Raw genomic sequence first — 21494 nt, 5'->3', positions numbered from 1 at the left:
CTTCCGCTCTTCTAAAGAAACAAACAAACAAAAAACAATGGAAAAATATCTTTCAGTGTGGTTTAACCAAAAAAAAAAAAAAAGAAGGAGGAATGATTATAACCTTAGCTGGGTTTCTTTCTCTTCTTTTTAATATTTACTTACTAGTATTGTCCTAGGATTATCTTGTTAAACTCCCAATGAGGGAACATTATTGGTATAGCATTAAAAACACTTAGCGCCATGGCTGGTGTGGCTCAATTGGTTGAGTGTTATCCCATGCCCTGAAAGGTCACCTGTTCGATTCCTGGTCAGGGCACATACCCAGTTTTTGGGTTCAATCCTGGTTTGGGTGCATGCAGAAGGCAACCAACCAATTGAGGTTTCTTGCTCACATTGGTCTTTTTCTCTCTTTCTTTATCCTTCTCCCTTCCTCTCTCTCGCAAAAAAAATCAAAAACATATTAAAAAAAAAAACTTTAGGAAATTTCAGATAAATTTCCTAGTGATCCTGGAAGAGGAAAAAAATCTTGGGATCTATAGGTAGTGTCAGCAGAATATGTGAAAATATGTTAATCTTTTGACCCTTTGGGGGAAAAAAGTGGATGAATGAGATCATGTACTTGAGCAGTCCACTTGCCCCATAATCACTTACCATTCTGGAGCCAGTGACTAACCATTTCACTGGGAAGGAAGAAGAGGAAAAATTGTCCGGCTGGTGTGGCTCAGTGGTTGAGCATCAACTCATGCACCAAAAGGTCGCCAGTTTGATTCCCGGTCAGGACACTTGCCCAGGTTGTGGGCCCGATCCCCAGTGGGGAGCGTGCAGGAAGCAGCCACTCGATATTCTCTCTCATTGATGTTTCTATCTCTCCGTATCCCTTCCTCTCTCTCTAAAATCAATAAAAGGGGAAAAAAATTTTTTAAAAGAGTAAAAATGTTATATTTCTCACATTCCAAATTGGAACTGAAAATGCATTTTTCATAGGAACATTGTTATACATTTTGGTAAGATCTCAGTGCTATTAGAATTATACAATATCACAGATAAATTTTGTGTTAAAAAGTGAGACTATCCTGAAAACCCTACCATTGCTTTCAATTTTATTTTAGAGGGATGACCTTTTAAAACTTGATCTTCTAGACACTGGGTGGTGGTTTTGGTTTTGGTTTGTTTTTTAATATGTTTTTATTGATTTATTTTTTTTTAGAGAGAAAGGAAGAGAAACATATATGTGAGAGAAACATGGATTGGTTGCCTCCTGCCTCCTACTGGGGATTGAGCCCACGACCTAGGCATGTGTCCTGATTGGGCATCGAGCCAGGACCTCTCAATCCACTGAGCCACACTGACCAGGCGGGAATTTTTATAAAAATCTCCAGGGAAAGAAACTTGATGTAAACCATCTAGAACCCTATTCTACATGGAAAAGTAGACCCTATTGGCCCACGTCTCTCCTCTTCCCGTTCACCAGATATACAGACAGCTATTTCCACTTAGCGACCAAGTTTTTATAAGAGTAAGTAAAATTAAAAGCAGAAAGAAGGAAGTGCACTTGACATCATAGCCATATCATAATTCCCTAAGTATCTTTTTTTTTTTTTTAAATCATTTGGGCAAGTTGTATCTACTATGAAATAAGTAGTAGCAGAATGAAACCAGTACTGCTTATATTTTGTAATGCTAGAGAGACATGGCAGTTTTTTTTTATTATTATTTTTTTTATCTTTCCTATTGTTTTAACTGTAGGGTTAACGATTTGGTATTTTATAGCTTCTGGGAATTTGCCAGTCTTAGTCACAAGTGATACCAGCAGCAAGTCTGGCTTTTAATATCTTTGTAACCGATAGTGTTTTGTACTTAAGAATGTAAAGCGTAAATCATATATGCTGGGGAAAGTAGCCATTTTTATCCCTGGAAAGTTTAATAAATGAGGCCAGAATCCCATGTCAAAAGTTAATTTAAAATTTGAGGAATTAAAATTTTTTTTAATCTTTTTATCCTCACCCGAGGATATTTTTCTGTTTATCTTCCTATTGAGTGGGAGGGAGGGTGAGGGTGGGGGAGAGGAGAAACATCGATGTGAGAGGGACACAACGACTGGTTGCCTCCTTCATGACCTGACCAGGGCTGAGGACAAACTGCAACTGAGGTACATGCCCTTGACTGGAATTGAACCCATGACTCTGGTCTGTGGGCCGACGCTCTAACCGCTGAGCCAAACCGGCCGGGGCGAGAAATGAAATTTGACTTGAGCTTTGTCTTACCTGTGCTATCTAGCTATTATGGGTCTGGTTATATCTGGGAATAAAATATCATTTAGGGTTGTTCTCAGGTACAACTTTCCGACAGATGCCACTCAATTGCAAAATCTCCATCCAGGAATGTCTCTGACTGACTGACTGCTGGGCAATCCATAGTAGGTAGTAGGACCTATTTGAACAAGGAAAAATTTCTTAACTTGAAATGTGTGATGTATGTATCTAGCAGGGACCAGAATGGAAAGAGTTTCTGATTGTTGATGCAATAAACATTACTCTATCCTCTTATTCTATTTTCTCAGCTTAATGTGGTTGATTTTTACAACTTGGTTTTATCCTGTAGAGAAATTGAATGCCTTTCCCAATCATCCAGGGTGCCTACTTTAAAAAGCACATGTCACCCTGGCTGGTTTGGCTTAGTGGTTAGAGCATTGGCCTGCAGACCAATGAGTCATGGGTTCGATTCCAGTCAAGAGCACGTGCCTCGGTTGCAGTCCGTCTCTGGCTGTGGTCGGGGTCATGTGGGAGACAACCAGTTGATGTGTCCCTCTCATGTCGATATTTCTCTCCCTCCCTCCCACTCTATTTGAAGATAAATAGAATAATATTCCCAGGTGAGGATTAAAAAAAACGCAAAAAACATGTCAAGCCCTGAAGAGAGGCTCTTGGGACTAAATACCTGTGTGGGTTTTGAGTTATGTGTTTAAGTAGGACCTAAACATATTGGACAAGACCTAAAACATACTCCCAGCTACAGTGAAGAAAGGAAATAGGGTCTAGGAAGATGTCTTTGAAGATGTCTTTGAGTTGAGAAGATAGAGAAGAAAGTAGAATTTCCAGGATTCTTGTATCCAGGTTTTAAGTAGTGAGTACCATTTTTCATCATCTTAGAGAAACAAGTATGATTCTTTTAAGGCTAGCCCTGAAAATACCAAAATGTGTTGTTTAATAAATAAGCTCCAGAGGAACCAATATAGAAGATTTAGATATCAAATTCATTTCTTTTTTTTTTTTTTAATCCTCACTTGAGGATACTTTTTCCATTTATCTTCAGTCGGAGGGAGAGAAAGAAAGAGAGAAACCAGTGTGAGAGAGACATATTGACTGGCCGTCTCCCCGCATGACCGTGACCAGGGCTGGGGACCAAACCACAACTGAGGTACATGCCCTTGGCAGGAATTGAACCCAGGACTCTTTCGCTCTAACCGCTGAGCCAAACCAGTCAGGGTTCAAATTCATTTCTATACAGTTTCTTTCTGAGGAAAGATGCTAAGTAGAACTGTGGCAAGTAGAAGCAAATTTCATATGTACTTACATCTGGAGTATCGGTTCTCCAGAAAACTATAGACATTATACTTGGCATTGTCCATTCCCTCAAGCCAATAAGAACTGTACTTTCTTTTGCCTTAACTCTATTATTTATTTATTTTTTTTGGTACGTGCCCCTAGCAGGAACCAAACCTGGGACTCTCTGGTCTACAGGCCTACATTCCAACCGCTGAGCCAAACCGGCCAGGGCATCTTTTTTTTAATAATTTATTGGTTTTCAGAGAGAAAGAATGTGAGGAGGAGAGAGAGAAACATTGATGTGAAAGCCGAGCATCGATCTGCTGCCTCCTGCATGCCCCTCGCTGGGTGTTGAACCTGCAACCTAGGCTTGTGCCCTGACCGAGAATTGAACTGGAAACCTCCTGGTGTATGTATGGGCTGACACCCAACCACCTGAGCCACACCGGCCAGGCTACCTTAACTCTTGACAAGATAGACTGTCATACCATTGTTATATAACCTTTTTTCTTGTAAATCCTCAGATATCCAGGACCATGTTGTTGGTGGTGTAATGAGCTACCTCCTTAGTAATGTATCAGCTGTACCTGACTGCCTTTTCCCTTCTTCCCCTGTCAAGCTAGTCATTTTCTTCTTGCCCCTATGTAACTAATGAAACAACCCACCAGAGAGTGAGGTATAGGAAGAACATTTAGAATTTTGATTTAATCAGTATAATAAGAACACTCTTTATTTCTAAAGCCTGTGTCTATGTCTCTGCATCCTCTGTGAAGGATTTAGACAGGAAAAGTACCTCTGCTGAGGTTTTATTATCACTTAAATGTTAGTGTCTTCTTTATCCTAGGATTTGAGTTCTCAGTCTTCTCTTGGGTGAATGGGGACAGACCTAAGTTCCTTGGATTTCTTTGTTTAATGTAGAAAAGATGTTTTAAAAACATTTGTATGAACTTTCACTGTTGAACATACCTTAATTTGTTTCTTTTCTTTTTAGTGAGCCAGACCGAGGAAGGCTAACTCCCTCCCCAGACATCATTGTTTTGTCTGATAATGAGGCTTCCAGTCCCCGTTCCAGCTCCCGAATGGAAGAAAGACTCAAAGCAGCCAATCTAGAGATGTTTAAGGTAAAAAAAAAAGAGAGAGAGAGGAAGAGAAATGTTTTTCTTATTCCTCCTATTTCTTTAATTCTGTAAGAATCCCAGTTCTGTTTTTTTACGGTTTACTTTTTAGATCTAAATAACTACCCATTGATGACACTATAAATGATTCTCAACTTTAAGGGAACTTTTAGAGGAAATTATTAGAATCAAGTACAGAAAATAGTTTGAAAAAGTATATTCAATATAATTTATCTTTGGAAAATGAATACAAAACATAATTCAAGTCATACAAAGTAAACTGTTAGTTGCAAGGATACCTTCTACTCATTATTCTGGGTTTCAGAATATGGAGAGATTCCTAAATTTGTATCTATATCTACAGCAAACAGGCTTAAGGAGATTTAGAAACATTGTTTTAAAGGAAAGCATTGTCTCCATTTGGCCATGCTTATATTTTGCCAGGAACTGATTGATTAGCATTTATATGTGGTCTCTCCTTTCACTCTGTATTTTTTGAGTACAGCAAGTCTTTGAATAATGTTATTTCATTCAATGTCATTTTCTTACAGTGTTGATGAGAAGGAAAAAAAAAAAGAATTCCCAGTCCTGGGTGGTGATGCTCAGTGTTTAGAGTGTCAGGTCACTCACTGAAGGGTCTCAGGTTCAATTCTGGGGCAAGGACACATATCTGGGTTGCAGGTTCGATCCCAGCCCCCTTCGGGACACGTTTGGGAGGCAACCAATTAATGTATCTCTCTCACATTGTGCGCTCGCTCTCTCTCTCTCTCTCTCGCTCTCTCTCTCTCTCTCCACCCCCCTCCCTTCTACTCTCTAAAAATCAATGGAGCCTGGCTGGTGTGGCTCAGTGGTTGAGCGTTGCCCCATGCACCGAGAGGTCGGCCGATTTGCTTCCCAGTCTGATTCCTGGTCAAGGCACATGCCCAGGTTGTGGGCCCAATCCCCAGTTGGGGGCATGCAGGAGGTGGCCAGTCAGTGTTCTCTCTCATTGATGTTTCTCTCTCTCTCTCTCTCTCCCTCTCCTTTCCTCTCTCTCTCAAGTCAATAAAGAAAAAAAATTTTTTTTTAATCAATGGAAAAATGTCCCCAGGTGAGGATTAACAAAAAAAAATAAGTTAAAAAAAAGAATTCCCAGACTGGGCTAAAATCTGTGTGGAGTTTGCTTGTCCCGCTGCATGTCTGTGTGTGTTTTCTCTGGGTACTCTGGTTTCCTCCTGTATCCCAAAGATGTGTATATTAGGTTAAATGGTGTTGCTCAGTTGTCAGTCTGAGTGGGGTGTGAGGGTGGGTTTGAGTGTGCCCTCCAATGGGAGGGCATCCTGTGCAGGGTCAGCTCCCTCCTTGCGTCCTGAGCTGCCAGGATAGGCTCCAGCCACTTGTAACCCTGAACTGGAATAAGTGAGTTGGAAAATAATTACCTTACTTGGTTTTTTTTTTTCTTGTTAATCCTCACTTGATTCCCCCATCGATTTTTTATTATTATTATTATTATTTATTTTTATATTCATTATTACTTCTTGTTAATCCTCACCCGAGGATATTTTTTCCGTTGATTTTTTTAGATAGAATGGAAGGGAGGGAAGGAGAGAGAAAAAACATTGGTGTAAGAGAGACACATCTTGGTTGCCCTCCTGCATGTGCCTCTATGAGGGCAGGAATCCAACCTGCAACTCAGGTACATGTCATTGTCTGGGAATTGAACCTGTGATCCCTTTGGTGAACAGGCCGGCACTGAGCCACAATAGCCGGGCACCTTACTTGTTTTTATTAATCTTTCTTAAATATATGTATGGCTTACATTTATTTTAGTGTTTAATATTAGAGGTGTTTTGGTGTTTATTTAAAAGTTTGGTTATGCTTTTGTGACTAGAAACATGTCATAAGAATTTAACTCTTATTTATATTAGCTTATGGCAAAATTGGTTAGTTATGCATCATTTTGCTTAAAGTCAGTTTCCAAGACCCTACCCCATTGATGACATTAAATTAGAACTTACTGTAGCTACTTAATATCAGGCACTGTGCCAGACCCCAAGAATACAAAGATGATAATCTCATCACCACTTCTGCTGCCTGTGAAAGATGAAGGTTTCAGACCTAAAAGAAGGGATCATTTTGTAGGAAGGGACTTCGGGCACCTGCTACCATAACTGACAGTCTGCATGTTTTCTTAGGGTAAAGGCATTGAGGAACGACAGCAGCTTATCAAGCAGCTGAGGGATGAGCTGCGATTGGAAGAAGCTCGGCTGGTGCTGTTAAAAAAACTGAGACAGAGTCAGCTACAGAAAGAGAACGTGGTACAGAAGGTAACATGTCCTAGAAACAAAGGACTAGGTGGGGAAAGGAAAGAAAAACTGGTTTTAGAATGGGCTGCCCCAGGTACATTCAGCTTAGTGGCTTCTTATTCAGTTTTCCCAAGTTTTTTAGTCTTTAGGAACAGTGATTTATTTACTTACTTTTTTTTTTATGTTAGGCCTTAATCAAGAAAAACCATGATTCTTTCTTTTTTTTCCATTTTCATTTTTTCCTCCTGGTCAATGGGAGCTTCACACTGACAAAAATTTTTTAAAGTTTAGAAGTATACCAAATTTCTACCTCTTAGGTTCATTGTCTCATTTCCTGTTCTCTCTCCCAGACTCCAGTTGTACAGAATGCAGCATCTATTGTTCAGCCATCTCCTGCACATGTGGGACAGCAGGGCCTTTCCAAGCTTCCTTCCCGGCCTGGGGCCCAAGGGGTTGAACCTCAGAATTTGAGAACATTACAGGTATGTCGTGACCCATAGTGGGATCTTACTGTCAAGAGGGCCATGAAAGAGATATTACCGCAGACCCATTGGTCCTTTATGGCTTGATTTAGTCTGCAGTAGAAGGATGAATAACCCTCATCTTTTCAATGTAGTTTTTCTTCTCTAGAGAAGGTTTTTAATTTAGCCCTTTCCCATACAGGGTTAGCTTATACCAAAAACAAAAAACAAAACACGGAATTTCCAGCCACTAATAAGGGTTTACAGTGGTGGTACACTTATTCTGCATTTCTACTCAGCTATGTATTATAAGCAGTGTTTTCCCTTTCCCATTTTTGTGGGGCATTTTACCACCTATGACTAGTTCTTTTCCTCTTCTTTCCTTTCAGGGTCATAGTGTCATTCGTTCAGCAACCAATACCACCCTCCCACACATGTTGATGTCTCAGCGTGTTATTGCACCAAACCCAGCCCAGCTACAGGGTCAACGGGGCCCGCCTAAGCCTGGTCTTGTGCGTACCACAACACCCAATATAAATCCCACCATCAATTACCAACCGGTAAGAGAGAGCCCTAATATGGAAATACAGAAATCTTTTATTTACTTTCCCTGTTGAAATAACTGTAGATTTTATTTTTTTGGACATAGAGAGACTAGGACAACAATAATTTTGGTAGAATTTGGACAACTGTCCCAAAAGTGAAAGCGTTGAGGAATTTATATGAAAATAGAGGTGGAGCCCTGGCCGGTTTGGCTCAGCGGTTAGAGCGTCCGCCTGCGGTCCGGAGAGACCCGGGTTTGGTTCCCACTAAGGGCATGTACCTCGGTTGCAGTTTGTCCCCGGCCCTGGTTGGTCGTGCGGGTGGCAGCCACTCGATGTGTCCCTTTCACGTCGATGTTTCCCTTTCTCTCTCTCTTCCTCTCTCTCCCTCCCACTATATCTGTACAAAAAATGGAAAAATGTCCTCGGGTGAGGATTAAAAAAAAAAAAGAAAAGAAAAGAAAATAGAGGTGGAAAAAAGAAGTTATACAGTAGAGCATCAATAAACTAAAATCGGCCTAAAAGAAAGATAGCGGGATCTAGGGAATATTTTTATTTTTTATTTTTCCCTTAGCAGTTTTAGCTCATAGTCACTATCATTCTCCTTTCCTATGTGCTGTGGTTCTTTTTCAATGAAGAAGTTGGACATCTTCTGTCTTCTTCTGAGTTTGGGGGGAAGCCAAGTAGTCTATACTAAGATCAAATAATGTTCTCTGCCACAAAAGCAAGAATTGGTCCTTTTCTCCCACATATCATCACTGACCCCTGTACTCAATCTGTTTCAGCAGTCAAGTTCTTCTGTTCCCTGTCAGCGTACAACATCCTCTGCCATCTATATGAACCTTGCCTCCCATATCCAGCCAGGGACCGTGAACAGAGTGTCCTCACCACTTCCTAGCCCCAGCGCCATGACTGATGCTGCCAACTCGCAGGCTGCAGCCAAATTGGCTCTTCGCAAACAGCTGGAAAAGACACTCCTGGAGATTCCACCTCCTAAACCTCCTGCTCCTTTGCTTCACTTTCTGCCTAGTGCAGCCAACAGCGAGTTCATCTACATGGTAGGCTTGGAAGAAGTCGTACAGAGTGTTATCGACAGCCAAGGTAAGACTTTTTTTCTGGTCAGTCATTTTCTCTAAGCAAGAGGTTGCCAAACCTGATTGACATAAGTAGAGTATCACAGGGTATTATGTAATATTAAATAACCTCCTCTTATTATATATTGTATGTTTTGCCGTATATTGTTTAGTTCTTTTAACATGATTCATACATAATACGACAACTAGAACACTTATTTTTATTTATTAAAAAAATTTTTTTTGTTGTTAATCCTCACCCAAGGATATTTTCTCATTGGTTTTTAATAGAATAGAAGGGAGAGAGAGAGAGACAGAGAGAGAGACAGAGAGAGAGAGAGAGAGAAACATTGATGTGAGGGAGATACATCTATTGGCTGCCTCACACATGACCCTGACCGAGGCTGGGGATCGAACCTGCAACCCAGGTACATGCCCTTGACTGGGAATCAAACCCTCAACCCTTTGCTCTGATTGCCAATGCTCTAACCACTGAGCAAACTGGCCAGGGCTAGAACACTTATTTTTTTTTTTTTATCCTCACCCGAGGATATTTTTCCATTTTTTGTACAGATAGAATGGGAGGGAGAGAGAGAGAGAGAAACATCGACGTGAAGGGACACATCGAGTGGCTGCCACCCGCACGACCAACCAGGGCCGGGGACAAACTGCAACCGAAGTACGTGCCCTTAGCGGGAACTGAACCCGGGTCTCTCCGGACCGCAGGCCGACGCTCTAACCGCTGAGCCAAACTGGCCAGGGCTAGAACACTTATTTTTAATGTCAGTATTTATGGGGCAATGTGCTACATTATTATATTCAGTCCCTGCCATTTGCATGCTTATAGTTGACAAAATAGACATAGTGATGTAGATAACTATGACCACATAAACTTGTAAACTAAGCTAAATAAGACCATACAGTCTATACAGACAGAAGCTATTAAGCCTGAATTTCCCAATGGACTTAGGGGAATACCTGACAGTAATGTGCAGAAAGGGTTCAGTATTAGCTAGAAACAGATCATAAAGTAAATAATTTAGACACTGATAACTAATTGAAGTTATAAACATATGTAACAAGGATAAATGCAGTCTGAGGTAAAGAGGTACTAAGAAGCAAATGTATTGGCTGAGTTAGCTGGAGTCCTTTGAGTCTGAATTGACATTTTTTTTTATCATTGTAATATAATAGGAAATCAGAAGACTTGGGTTCTTGTGCCAGCTTTGTCATTTAGGAGCTGTGTTTCTTAGATTTCGTTTCCTCCTTTGTAAATGGGAATGGTACTATCTGAATTTACTAAAGTAATGTTGTTACAATTAAAGGAAATAAAAGTATTTTATAAACTATAGCGTATTCTTTTTGTAGAGTCTCTTTCTTAATTCAGCAGAATAAACTCCTGGAAAAAAGATTCATTTGAAGAAGAGAAACAGGAGATAGGGAGGAAATGTGAATCCACTGATTATTCCTCTTGTTGGCATCTAGGCAAAAGCTGTGCCTCACTTCTGCGGGTCGAACCCTTTGTTTGTGCCCAGTGCCGCACAGATTTCACCCCTCATTGGAAGCAAGAGAAGAATGGTAAGATTCTATGTGAGCAATGTATGACCTCCAACCAGAAGAAGGCTTTAAAAGCTGAACACACCAACCGGCTGAAAAACGCTTTTGTTAAAGCCCTACAGCAGGAACAGGTAAGAAGCCTGACTTCTCACCAGCTACCTGCCCAGGTTGGGTTTTCCCAAAAGATAGTTACTTCTAATTTAGAGGAGTTGTCTATGTGATTCCCACAGTCCTGGTGATCTGGGTTTCTGGATCTAGATTCCTAGAACCTGGAGGCCTGGGTTCCCTTTTTTCCTTCTTACCATTCTGTCTTTCCCATTTCCATTTGATTATTTCTAATTGGGTAAGAGCTCTGTGAGTGATATATGACTGAGGTTAAGGGAAAGGGACAGAAAGCTTGAGACTCTTGGCTTTCCCTAATAGCACTAAAGAAATGCCTTTATTCTCGACTTCATTTCCTCCTCTAATAAATGGATTTTGATGGAAGGGATTTGTATTTGCATTAGAAATCTCTTTGAGAGGTAATTATTTGCACTCCATACTTGACAAAAAAAAAGACGAAAGAGTAGATTATAAAGTAATCCAGTGAAGATTAGTGGTGCTAGAGTGTGTGAACACCACCTATAATATTAATATGATGAGTCTGTCTTAAAGAGAGGAGGATGTATTGGGAAACTCAGATTCTTTTCCTCTCTACCATTTTCTACCTCACCACCTTTTGGGTAGCATCAGTAGCAACATGGGTCTTCTGGAAAATGGGTAGACAGGAGTGAAAAATAAAACCTCAGTAACTCATCAGCCTTAATTACACTGGTCAGTCATCACCACTACCCAGGTCTCTCTAGCCAACTTCTGAGAGCCAGCTTTCCTGGCGAGAGGGACCTCTTAATTAGTGAAGCATGTTGGCTTCTTGTACCCAGAGATTTTAGTGCACCTTACCCCACCAAATTCTTATACCTTTTCCACATCCCTCCAGCTAGCTAGCAGCATTAGAGATAAGAAGACCTCTAGGTTTTCTGGTTAGATAATTGGGTGCTGCCTTGCCCAACTTGATCTGGTGACTCCCAACAGGAAATTGAACAGCGATTACAGCAACAGGCAGCCCTCTCCCCCACTACGGCTCCGGCTGTGTCCAGTGTCAGTAAACAAGAGACCATAATGAGACATCATACACTTCGGCAGGTGAGGATTTCTTTCATGGTTGCTCAGCCATTTATTCCAACTTGTTTTTATTTCTGTGGGAAATCACACTACAATCCTGCACTCCCATATCCTTATCTCTCCCACAAACCTTCCATATGGCAGAGTTATGATGAACTGGCTTATCTCCTCATTGTTGCAGGCTCCACAGCCTCAAAGCAGCCTCCAGCGCGGCATACCCACATCTGCCCGTTCCATGCTTTCCAACTTTGCACAGGCACCCCAGCTGTCTGTGCCAGGTGGCCTCCTTGGTATGCCAGGTAAGAAGTGTTGATCTGAGAACTTTCCTCAGGGATTGACAAGTTAGTACACAGTTCTTCAGCAGCCCCTTTAAGTGAATTGTTCCTTCTTTTGTTTTCTGCTCTTTCTTTAGGTCCTACTCCCTTCACTCTTGTTATTTGGCAGATGTTTGCTAAATTTGTATTACAAGCTAAGCACAGTGCATTAGGGTTTTGATGGTGAAAATGACAAAAGTCCCTGCCATTAGAAAGTTAATGTCTAATATGCCCACTTGGTGGCATAAGGTTATTAACCTCTTTTGGCCAGAAAAGCAGGATCAACTGTCCTAATCCTGTTTGAATGATCCAGGGATATCTCTCCATGGTCAGCAACCCCAAAACCAAAGCAGATTCAATGATTTCACCTCTTTGACTTGGTTATTTTCTTCTTACCACCTTTTTCTTTGACTCTCCCATATTATCAAGACACCATGTTTATTATTCCTGATAGGATTGAAGTTTCAGGAAAACCTTTCCCTAAAACTTGAGAGCAAAGGGGTAGTTGTTACTGAAATAAAGCTTAACTGGGTTTGGACAGAAGTACACAATTTCTAGTGTTTTCTCCCCATCTTCAACTCTGCAGCCCCAAGTAACAGAAGAAAGCATCATTTCCTCTTTTAATACCTGCCCTCCACTTTTGTCTCCGGGGTCTAGGTGTCAACATTGCATACTTGAACACTGGCATCGGAGGACACAAAGCCCCCAGTTTGGCAGACCGACAGCGGGAATACCTTTTAGACATGATCCCTCCCCGGTCTATATCGCAATCCATCAGTGGACAGAAATAACGCCTGTTCCACTTGTACTACCCCAACCTTGAATCTTTTACCCCTCTCCTCTCCCTTTGGCCCCAACTTCCGTCGCATGCAGTGCCTGTACTGGTGCCTACCATACACGGAAAACAAAACAGAAACAGAAGACAAAAAATAGAAATCAACAAGAAAACACACGCCCTGCCCTACCACCTCCCCTTTATTTCATACTGCTGCGATCTGGTCTTCTGTCGCTCTCTCTTCTCTCTTCAGTTTTCTTTAACAGTGAGATAAATCTTTGCCTCTAATAGAGGGGAGAATGAGGTCCTGGGGAGAAATCTAAGCCCTCTGACGTGTGTTTCTAAAGTTTGTTTTTATGCTATAATGATTGTTATTATTTTTAATGATGTTGTGTGTCCTCCCTTTGTTCAGTGGACGGTTAAACCTTTTTATTTTCCCTCAGTATTTTTCTTTTTCTAATTTCTTTTGTCCTTTTTTATTTCTCTCTCTCTCTCTTTTTTTAATTAACACAAATGATATTCAGTTAAATAATAGGAGCATTGCAGTAGGGTCTCAGCTGCCAGGTAGAACATCATGACTAGGAGTGTTAGGACAGAGTTCGTATGCACTTAACCAGGGGAGGTGGTGGCATCAACGAAGGAGGAACAGCATACCCACTGTGCAGACTCTGGGCTGGACAGTTCAGGAGGCAATGTTTAGTACTGAAGATGGGCTTTGCGAATGAGGGGAGAGAGCCTGGAGGGAGAAGCTTTAAAACTTAACCACCCTGGAATTGACTCAGAGAGAAAGGGGAGACAGGGGCATAATGATGAGCCAAGGAGGACTGAGATCAGGTCCTGGCTTTCTGGATGCTGGAGGGATAATAAGATTGGTCTCCTAACCCCAGTGGAGACATGAAAATCTATTCCAGGCCAACTAGCCCAAAATAATTATTTCATCTTATTTTCTTCATAAAATTATTCCCTACCCCCACCTTTTTTTTTTAATCCTAATTTGACTCTCATAACCACAGCCCCATTTGTACTATAGAGGAATAACTGTTCCCAGCCTGAGTTTTCTGGGTATTTCTAGAGTTGGAATGGGCATGCATGAGTGAAATGACGAAGGGAGGACACAGAGTTAGAGGAAGGAAGAAGGGCTTTCTCCCCCAACAGTTGAGGCTCACATTTGTCTCTGTCTTTACTCTCTGAGTGCCAGAAGGTGAGGGTGAGGGCACCTAATGTTGGAGTCCTACCCTGACCCTACTGCACTGACTGCAGAGCCAACTGCTCAGAACCAAATCTCTCATGTCCAAACCAACTTTGGATCTCTGCTAGAAAAGTAGTTGTTGCCACCCATCCCTCACCACCCCCTCGAATTCTATTAATTTAGCTTTTTTTCCCCCCTTAAGCGCTATTAATGTAGAGAATGAATTGAATTGTGCAATGTTGCTGTTCTGGGGATTGGGGAGATTAGCATCCCATTTGCCCATACTATGGAGGAGGTGGAGGGGACCAAGCAGGCTGTTTTTGAGGTAAAGGAAGTCCTGTAAAGGTGGGGTTTCTGTTCTCATAGTGTACACCCACCTGCCTCTCCAACTCTAGAAGCTACTCAGAGCAAGGAAGGGATACTCTTAGCAGAGAGGAGTTTAACATTTTGCCCTTGAAAGCCACCTGGGGAAGTTTCCCCACTTTTATTTTTTTAAATTAAATACTTTTTTTTAACGTAAGAAGGCACTTTTAAAATTAACACACAAAAACTGCACATCTTCCCCATAAAGTTTGGGGATGGGATGGGAGAAGGAGCTAGAATCAGGCTCAGTTCTCCCCACTCTGGCCTCTATTCCCCATACCCCAGAGCCACTGTGGGTGATTATACTGACCCTACAGGCCTTCCTGGCTTTTTTCTATCCTCCCTCCCCCCAGATTTATTGAGCACTTAATAAAGGAGCATAGCTACAGCCTATGTCTGGGCTCCCCCACTGGTGAAAGGATCTGGAAGCTAGACACTAGTAACAGGTAGTGATGGGGTCATTTTGAGTATTTTTCTGGGGAATGTGGTACCCCTGACTGTAAGTGGTGGGAGGGGGGAAGTTAATGGAACTGGGTGTGGGATTATTTTAAAATTATATATATATATATATATAAAGATATATTCTTACATCTTTTCTTTGCCCTCTGTGCTTTGAAAGCACTGGATAAATCGTTTGGTTTTGCTTTTTTCTCTTCCATGAAATTGGAAGCTTTTTTTAAAAAAAAAAAATATTTTCCCTACAAGTCATCTTGCCTTGTGGCATGTCAGTCTAGCCTCTTCCCCCCCCAATGATGAAGTGCCATTTCTGTTATGTCTCCCCTCCCCCAGCTCAGAGGTGCTCAGAGGTACGAGGTGCCCAAGTTTGTCAGTTGAGATTAAAAGTGAGGAACAGAGAATGTGCAATACCGTTTGGCTGGGGCTGTCCCTGCCCTGAGCTGAGCCCCTTCCCTGGGACCCAGGCCATCTTTGAATGGTGTTTGGAAGTAAGATGTATAGAGAAGGGGGAATGATGGGGAAGGAAAACCTATAGTTGAGTGCCTGCCAAGGTGCTGAGGCAATGGGGGAGAGGGTGGAGTCTTCCCTGTTTTTATCCCCTCAGGGTCAATTACATAGAGGCTGCTTATTCACTAGTATAGCTCCATGACCCTTTGCTCAATCGCTGAGGTTTGATTTCTTACCCTCTCCTTCCCATTTCCATACCCTTCCCAGGGATTAGTGATGGGGGTAAGGTTTCCCTAATCATGATAAAAGTATTAGCCTTCCACCTCCTTCCTTCCCTCCCTCTCCCCTGTCCTTGTCTTCTTCATTTCTCTACTTTTTCATCACTGACTGCCTTGTGTCCCTCCAAGCCTATTGTTGCTGTCCATTCCCAGGCCCCATAGACACTAAACCTCATGCTCTAAAGATAGGAAGAAAGACTCTGTTCAGAGTTATCCTTTACCCTTAGAGCTCTGAAGCTCAGGGTAATATAGTGAGGATCCCACTAGTTATGCCTGGCTTTCTCCATCCCCAAAGGTTCTATAAGTAGTAGTTTATGGACAGTGTCTTACTCCCTAGAACTCTGAATGGGTGGATGAGTGGTAAGGCTTGGTAAAGCCAAGGGACAGAGGTCCTTATTTCTCTCTCTCTCTCTCTCTCTCTCTCTCTCTCTCTCTCTCTCTCTGTCTCTCTCTCTCTCTTTTATTTTTTATTTTTTTCCTTTTTGTCACTTGACCACAGCATCTGGACTTCCTCCATCCCTGGAATAAGTATTTTTTTCCACATTTTTGTATGTATGTATGGTAGACATATTTTTTTTTAAAGACAGAGATAAATGTGTTCCTGTTTTGGTTACCTTTCCTTTCCCCTTTAAAAAGAATTAGCTATAGAACTGCTTTGTAAAGATGCTTCTTGATATTTTACTTTTGTTCCTTTTCCCCATCCACTTCCTTTTCTCCCCACTCCTCCAGAAGGCATAACCCTTCTCTCCACCCCACCCCCATCCCAGTCCTAGGCTTCCTTCCCCTCCAACAAGACCTTCATTAGCTTATGATATTTGCTGCCGAGATGTTATAACAAGGACTCATTCGTGTATATAAGCTATTTCTTGATCCATTTAAAAGGAATTGTACATTGTGTAGAAAAAAAAAAAAAAACTGAAAAAGAGAAAAAAATGCCCTAGCCATGGATATTGTGAAACTGTGTTATGTCATTTTGTAATGTGCCCGTTTGTGTATGATCCGTGCAAAAGGGTTTCTGGGGAAGGGGAGGGGGTAGGGAGGCAGGGCTGTGGAGGGTGGGTAGGGGAGTGGGCCGGGCCCAGCACACTGAGACTGGCAGCTGCTCCAACCCCATCCCTCCTTAGAGATGCCACCTCCCCCACCACCCACCCCTCATTTGTGCCTTGCCTCCCCACCCTGGAGTATTCTCTCCAGGTCACCAGCACTGCCTTGGCAGAGCCCACTCCCTACCCTAACCTGCCCACCCTCCCTACCCCCCAGCATTAGGGTGATTCTGTGGGGAAGTGCTGGGGGTTGGGAGGTAGCCGAGGAATGGGGCAGTTCCCGGGGGCATTGAAACCAAGTATTATTATGAATTGTAATTGTATTTGCACTGTTTTTTTTTTTTTTTCCTCTTATTGCATCAGCATATATACAATATAGCTATATAACAAAATTTAGTGTCAAGCTTTCTTATGCAAGGGATTTCCCCTACCTCACCCACCTTCCCCCCAAAAAAGAACCTAGTTTCATGGACCTTTGAGGGGGGATTGTCAGGGGATGACAAAAGAAAGGACTTTAACAAGTCATCCTAAGAAAGTCTCACCCAGGGAGAGCCACATCCATCTGCACAAAGTGTTAGGCTTTGATAATTGGGGTGAGGCTGACCTACTATGAAAGCTAAGGCTCCTATTCCAGACTGAAGGGTAAAGAGAACCACAACACATAGCGGGGTGGGGTGATGGCACAGTCTGGAGACCTGGGGTCTAGTCCCAAACTTTCTTACTAACTTGCTATGGTAGAGTTAATTTTCTGGGTCTCAGTTTTCTTATTGGGAAATGACAGTGGAAATCATCTTGCCACCAAGTTAATTCTATGCTTTCTTCCCCAACCTACAAAACAACTTGAGGTGAGAATGTTGGGCTGAAAAGCCAGGGAGAAAACCAGAGCAACTAGTGCTGAAGTGGTTATATGTGTGACAATGCCCTTGGAGAGCTGCTAGGCCTCTGCTGTTTTGTTTGGGAAAGGCAGCAGAATGATGTCTAAGACATCAATAGACCTGTGACATCTTTGCCTTTATGCCTCTAGTCATTTGAGGGTAGAGACCAGGCCTCAAGCCCCACTTCACAAGCAGCCGTGGAGCCCTTAAGGGTAGTTGATCAGTGAATGCCCCAGGTTAGTGGTCTAGTAAGTTATACCATTTGGAGCCTCGGGTTCTGAAACTTCCCCTATCATCTTGGTGACACAGTAGGAGAGCTCAGATACAGTCTCCATCTTGTCTCCTTCCCTTATATCCCATCTGAACCCCCTAAAGGCAGCTGTCTCACACACAGTTGTCTCCTTCAGGGGCCCAATTTTCCCACAGCCTGGGCTGAGTACTCCCATACATGTTAGATTCTTGGCTGGTAAAGCCTGGAGAGGATACAGGATGATGGGAGAGGCCCTGGTGAAGGTGGAAGGATAGACTGGGGTGGGGGGTGGGGAGCAGGGAGGTGGGATGGGGAATGGCCTTCTCTGAATGGGGTGGGTGGGAGGGGAACAAGACCCTTTTGCACAACTCTTTTAAGTTTCCTTTTTTTTTTTTTTTTTTTAAACTCATTCTAATTTTCTGCATTGTGTTTGGGAATTAAAATGAAAAAACTAAGACCAATAGAAACTGGGTTTCAAAAAGGCAAATACACTCCCATCTGTTTCAGATGCTGCTGAGCATTTCAGCAGTGACAGATTCAAATAATAAGCTAATTTTTGGAGAAAGGATTAAAAGAAAAAAAACTTTGTAATATTTATCACTTGCAAGCTATGTTTAATAAAGAAAGGAATGGTTTCTAAACTTTCCTGTGGCTTGTGCTTTAGTCATGGTGGGCAATTTGGTGGGAGAATTTTAAGGGTAATTGGGAGATGAGCTATGAGTTGTACTCCCTACAGTCATGGTGTACCTTTGTTTTGTACCCTCCAACTGTGATGATGATTTAAAGCTCTTACCTACTTCTGTATTCATGTTCCCCTCCACCTTTATGTGGAGCCAGTGTTTTGGAAGCCACTGACGCCACTTTAGTTACCTGATGGCTTAAGATCTAAAGGTATCTGAAAGGAGGTAGCATTTAACCCAGAGTCTGAGTCTCTATTCTGTCCTAGGGAGAGGTGTTTCCTAGCCATCCTCAGCCCTTCCCACCGCACTGCTGTAGGCTCTAGTGACTGAATCCTTTGTAACTGCTGGTTTCTTCTGGTGGGAATCTTGTAACAACAGCTCACACTGCTCTTTTCTTAAACTGTAGAGTAGGTCCTTAATCTATATCCACCGTCCCCTGAAAGACCTGGAATGCTCTCTTACCACCTCATCAACCCACTCCCTCAAGTTTTCCTTTCAACCCAGAGCACTAACCAGATCCTGATTTATTTTTCCATTTTGGTTTTTTATTTCCAGCAAAGCACTTAGACCAGGCCCACAGAGAGGAGAGGATGTCATTTCCCCAAGGACTTGAAGTTTGGGGCTATTAACCCCTTCCTTGGTCCCCTGCCACATGCTTCCTCTCACATAGAGGAGTGGGTGGGGGGTGGGCAGAGCCCAGCCTTGCTGGAGTCTTGCCATTGGTACTAGCATCACTTTATAAGAGCACAGGGGAGAGAATGTTTGGGGTTCCCTAAGCCCTGGGTTTTCCTTCCTCCAAGACTCACTTCACTTCTTGGCATAATACTGGGCTGCCTTGAAGGGAGAGGCTGATTGAGGGAGAGCCTGTGGCTTTAGCGGTTCTCAACCTGTGAGTTGCGACCCCTTTGAGGGTCGAACAATCCTTTCACGGGGGTCACTTAGGACTATCAGAAAACATATTTCCGATGGTTCTTAGGAACCGAGACACCGCTCCTCTATCCGTCTCCAGGCGGGTCCGCCCACATGCAGATACACCCACACACAGCATGAGGAACTGTATTAAAGAGTCGCGGCATTAGAGAACCACTGCTTTAGGGGAAGGTAGAGCTAAGTGTGGAGGGACAGTGGAGCCCTGGGTACCATAGATTTTCAGAGGGAGGAGTGGGAAAGAGGTGTTATCTGGACACCTAGAATTGAGAGGAATAGATAGGTGGGGTCCTTCACAGCCTCTACAAGAAATTCAAGACTACCAAAAACCCAGTTCAAACTATATCTTTCAAAAATAGAAATAAAATGGGAAGGGGTGCCTCCTGAAGAGGGGCCAGTTATTTGGATCTGGAAAGGGAGAGATGTGTACTTGGTTGCTCAGAAAAGCAGCTTATGTGAGCTCGGATGTTCAGGGCTCTTACAGTGTTGGGACAAGGGGCTAAGGAACTCAGCACCCCCTTTTGCCCACCTGCCCACTCAGATCACAAGAAATGTAGGTGTTGCCTGTCTGTGGGCATGAGTAGACAGAAACAGATTTCAGACTAGGGATTCTGGTTGTGAGATGGAGGTAATGACAGAGCCCCTGGCCCCGCCTTCCCCCTTTGCGGGGAGCCCTTAAAGCCCTACATCTTTGGGTACATTCATATATTTGGATCAAGAAGATGTACTGGATGGGATTATAAGGCTGGAGTGGTGGGGATAACTCCCAGCTGAGTTGGTTTAGTTTGAGGTTATTTGGTATATTAGGGAGGACACCGATTCTTCAATTTCTTGAGGAGGGAGGAACAGAGAAATCACACCCTCTTTCTCCGTATGGTCAGGCCTGCCCCTCTCTGGTGGGCTGAGGGACCTTTGGTTCTTTCCTGACTCTGGGATGGCAGGAACAGAGGAGGTAGATTGTTTGGTGGGGCTGGTGTTACTCGCATCTAGGAGGAAGCAAACTTGGAGGGCCCTAAGGCTAAGGGCGACTGTTCCACGGTCACCTGAAGAGGAAGGAAGTGGTCAGGTCTTGGCTCCAGGGCTTCAAGCACACCACTTTCCCCTAATCGCTCCCCCTCACTTGAATCCCCTCACCTGGGTGATGAGTTCAATCTCCCCTGGCTCCCCTCTACTCAGCCTGGCCTCAATGGCCCCCAGCTCTGTTCGAGGCAGTTTGAGGCACTACCCAACACTCTTGGGACCCCTATCTGCAGAATAGGTTGCCCAAATAAGAAGGGTCAGCACCATGACCTGTCTGAGGCCTCCCTCTGGCTTAGCATCTCCTGGGCTCCCGCCCTTCATCCTGTTCCATACTCTTCAGGGATGGAGAGGCTGTTCCCCTGTGAAGGAGGGCAGGGATTTGGATCTGACCTACTTCTGCCATCTGTCCTCTGCCTTGGGAGCCCCAGTGCCCTCTGCCCTGCTTCTTATAGCCCACCAGGCCTCCGCCCACTCCTGATACTACACAGCTCTGAGACCTGGTTCTCTCTCTCAGCCTCGGTGTCCTCATAAAATGGACTACTAATGGATGAGGGCTCTTTCCTGCTCTTTGGCCCTAAGCCACAGTCATGCAGGCTGTCTTCCTAGCATTTTTCCAAACTTGCCATCTTGGCCCTTACCTATGTCTCCAGCCCAGGAGGAGGCAGGTGGTGAGCTGCTTTCATCCTGGCTGCACGAGCACCCAGCTGTGGACTCTGTGGACAGAGTGCCATCTGTCAGAGACCCGGAAGGAGGCAAAGCCCAGCCCCTCCTCCTCCCTGAAGACTGACAGCCATGGTCTTAATGGGAGGGGCCTTCTCTGACCCCAGGCCTACTACCCTCTTACTGGACCCAACTTACCAGCAGTGGCCAGGGGCACATCACGCAAAGAGACAAAGCAAGCGCTGCTGTCACCATCCCCACTGCTGCTGAATGCCGGGAGCTTGATCTCACAGAGGGCACCTGGCTCTGCGGCGAGCAGGAGATTGTGAAGGGAACAGGCCTTTCTGGGCAGGAAACTCAGTGCCTGGGGCAAGACCACACTGGGAAGGGGGTCCAGGGGGTGCACAAGAAGGTTCAGGGCCTCACCCAGATCTGTGTAGAGGAAGGAGCTGACACTGCTAGCCAAGAGCAGGGGCCCTGGCCGGTTTGGCTCAGC

At 43.6% G+C, this 21494-nt stretch overlaps 1 protein-coding gene across 3 annotated transcripts in view; it reads left to right on the top strand.

Moving 5' to 3' along the window:
• Positions 1 to 16559, top strand: part of GATAD2B (GATA zinc finger domain containing 2B) — a 104829-nt gene extending 88270 nt beyond the window's left edge. For all 3 annotated transcript variants that reach the window (XM_036272118.1, XM_036272117.1, XM_036272119.1), the window contains exons 3-11: positions 4519 to 4648; positions 6817 to 6948; positions 7278 to 7409; positions 7778 to 7948; positions 8716 to 9031; positions 10489 to 10691; positions 11632 to 11742; positions 11903 to 12020; positions 12693 to 16559. In XM_036272118.1, coding sequence (XP_036128011.1) covers positions 4519 to 4648; positions 6817 to 6948; positions 7278 to 7409; positions 7778 to 7948; positions 8716 to 9031; positions 10489 to 10691; positions 11632 to 11742; positions 11903 to 12020; positions 12693 to 12826 — 1447 coding nt within the window. In that variant the 3' untranslated portion in view covers positions 12827 to 16559. The remainder of the gene's footprint in view (positions 1 to 4518; positions 4649 to 6816; positions 6949 to 7277; positions 7410 to 7777; positions 7949 to 8715; positions 9032 to 10488; positions 10692 to 11631; positions 11743 to 11902; positions 12021 to 12692) is intronic.
• The last annotated feature ends 4935 nt before the right edge of the window (positions 16560 to 21494 follow it).

This window comes from Molossus molossus, unplaced genomic scaffold, assembly GCF_014108415.1.
Source record: "Molossus molossus isolate mMolMol1 unplaced genomic scaffold, mMolMol1.p scaffold_m16_p_20, whole genome shotgun sequence".
NCBI lineage: Eukaryota > Metazoa > Chordata > Mammalia > Chiroptera > Molossidae > Molossus > Molossus molossus.
The sequence above is the reverse complement of the archived record's forward strand: the minus strand, read 5'-3'. Positions and strand labels throughout refer to the sequence as shown.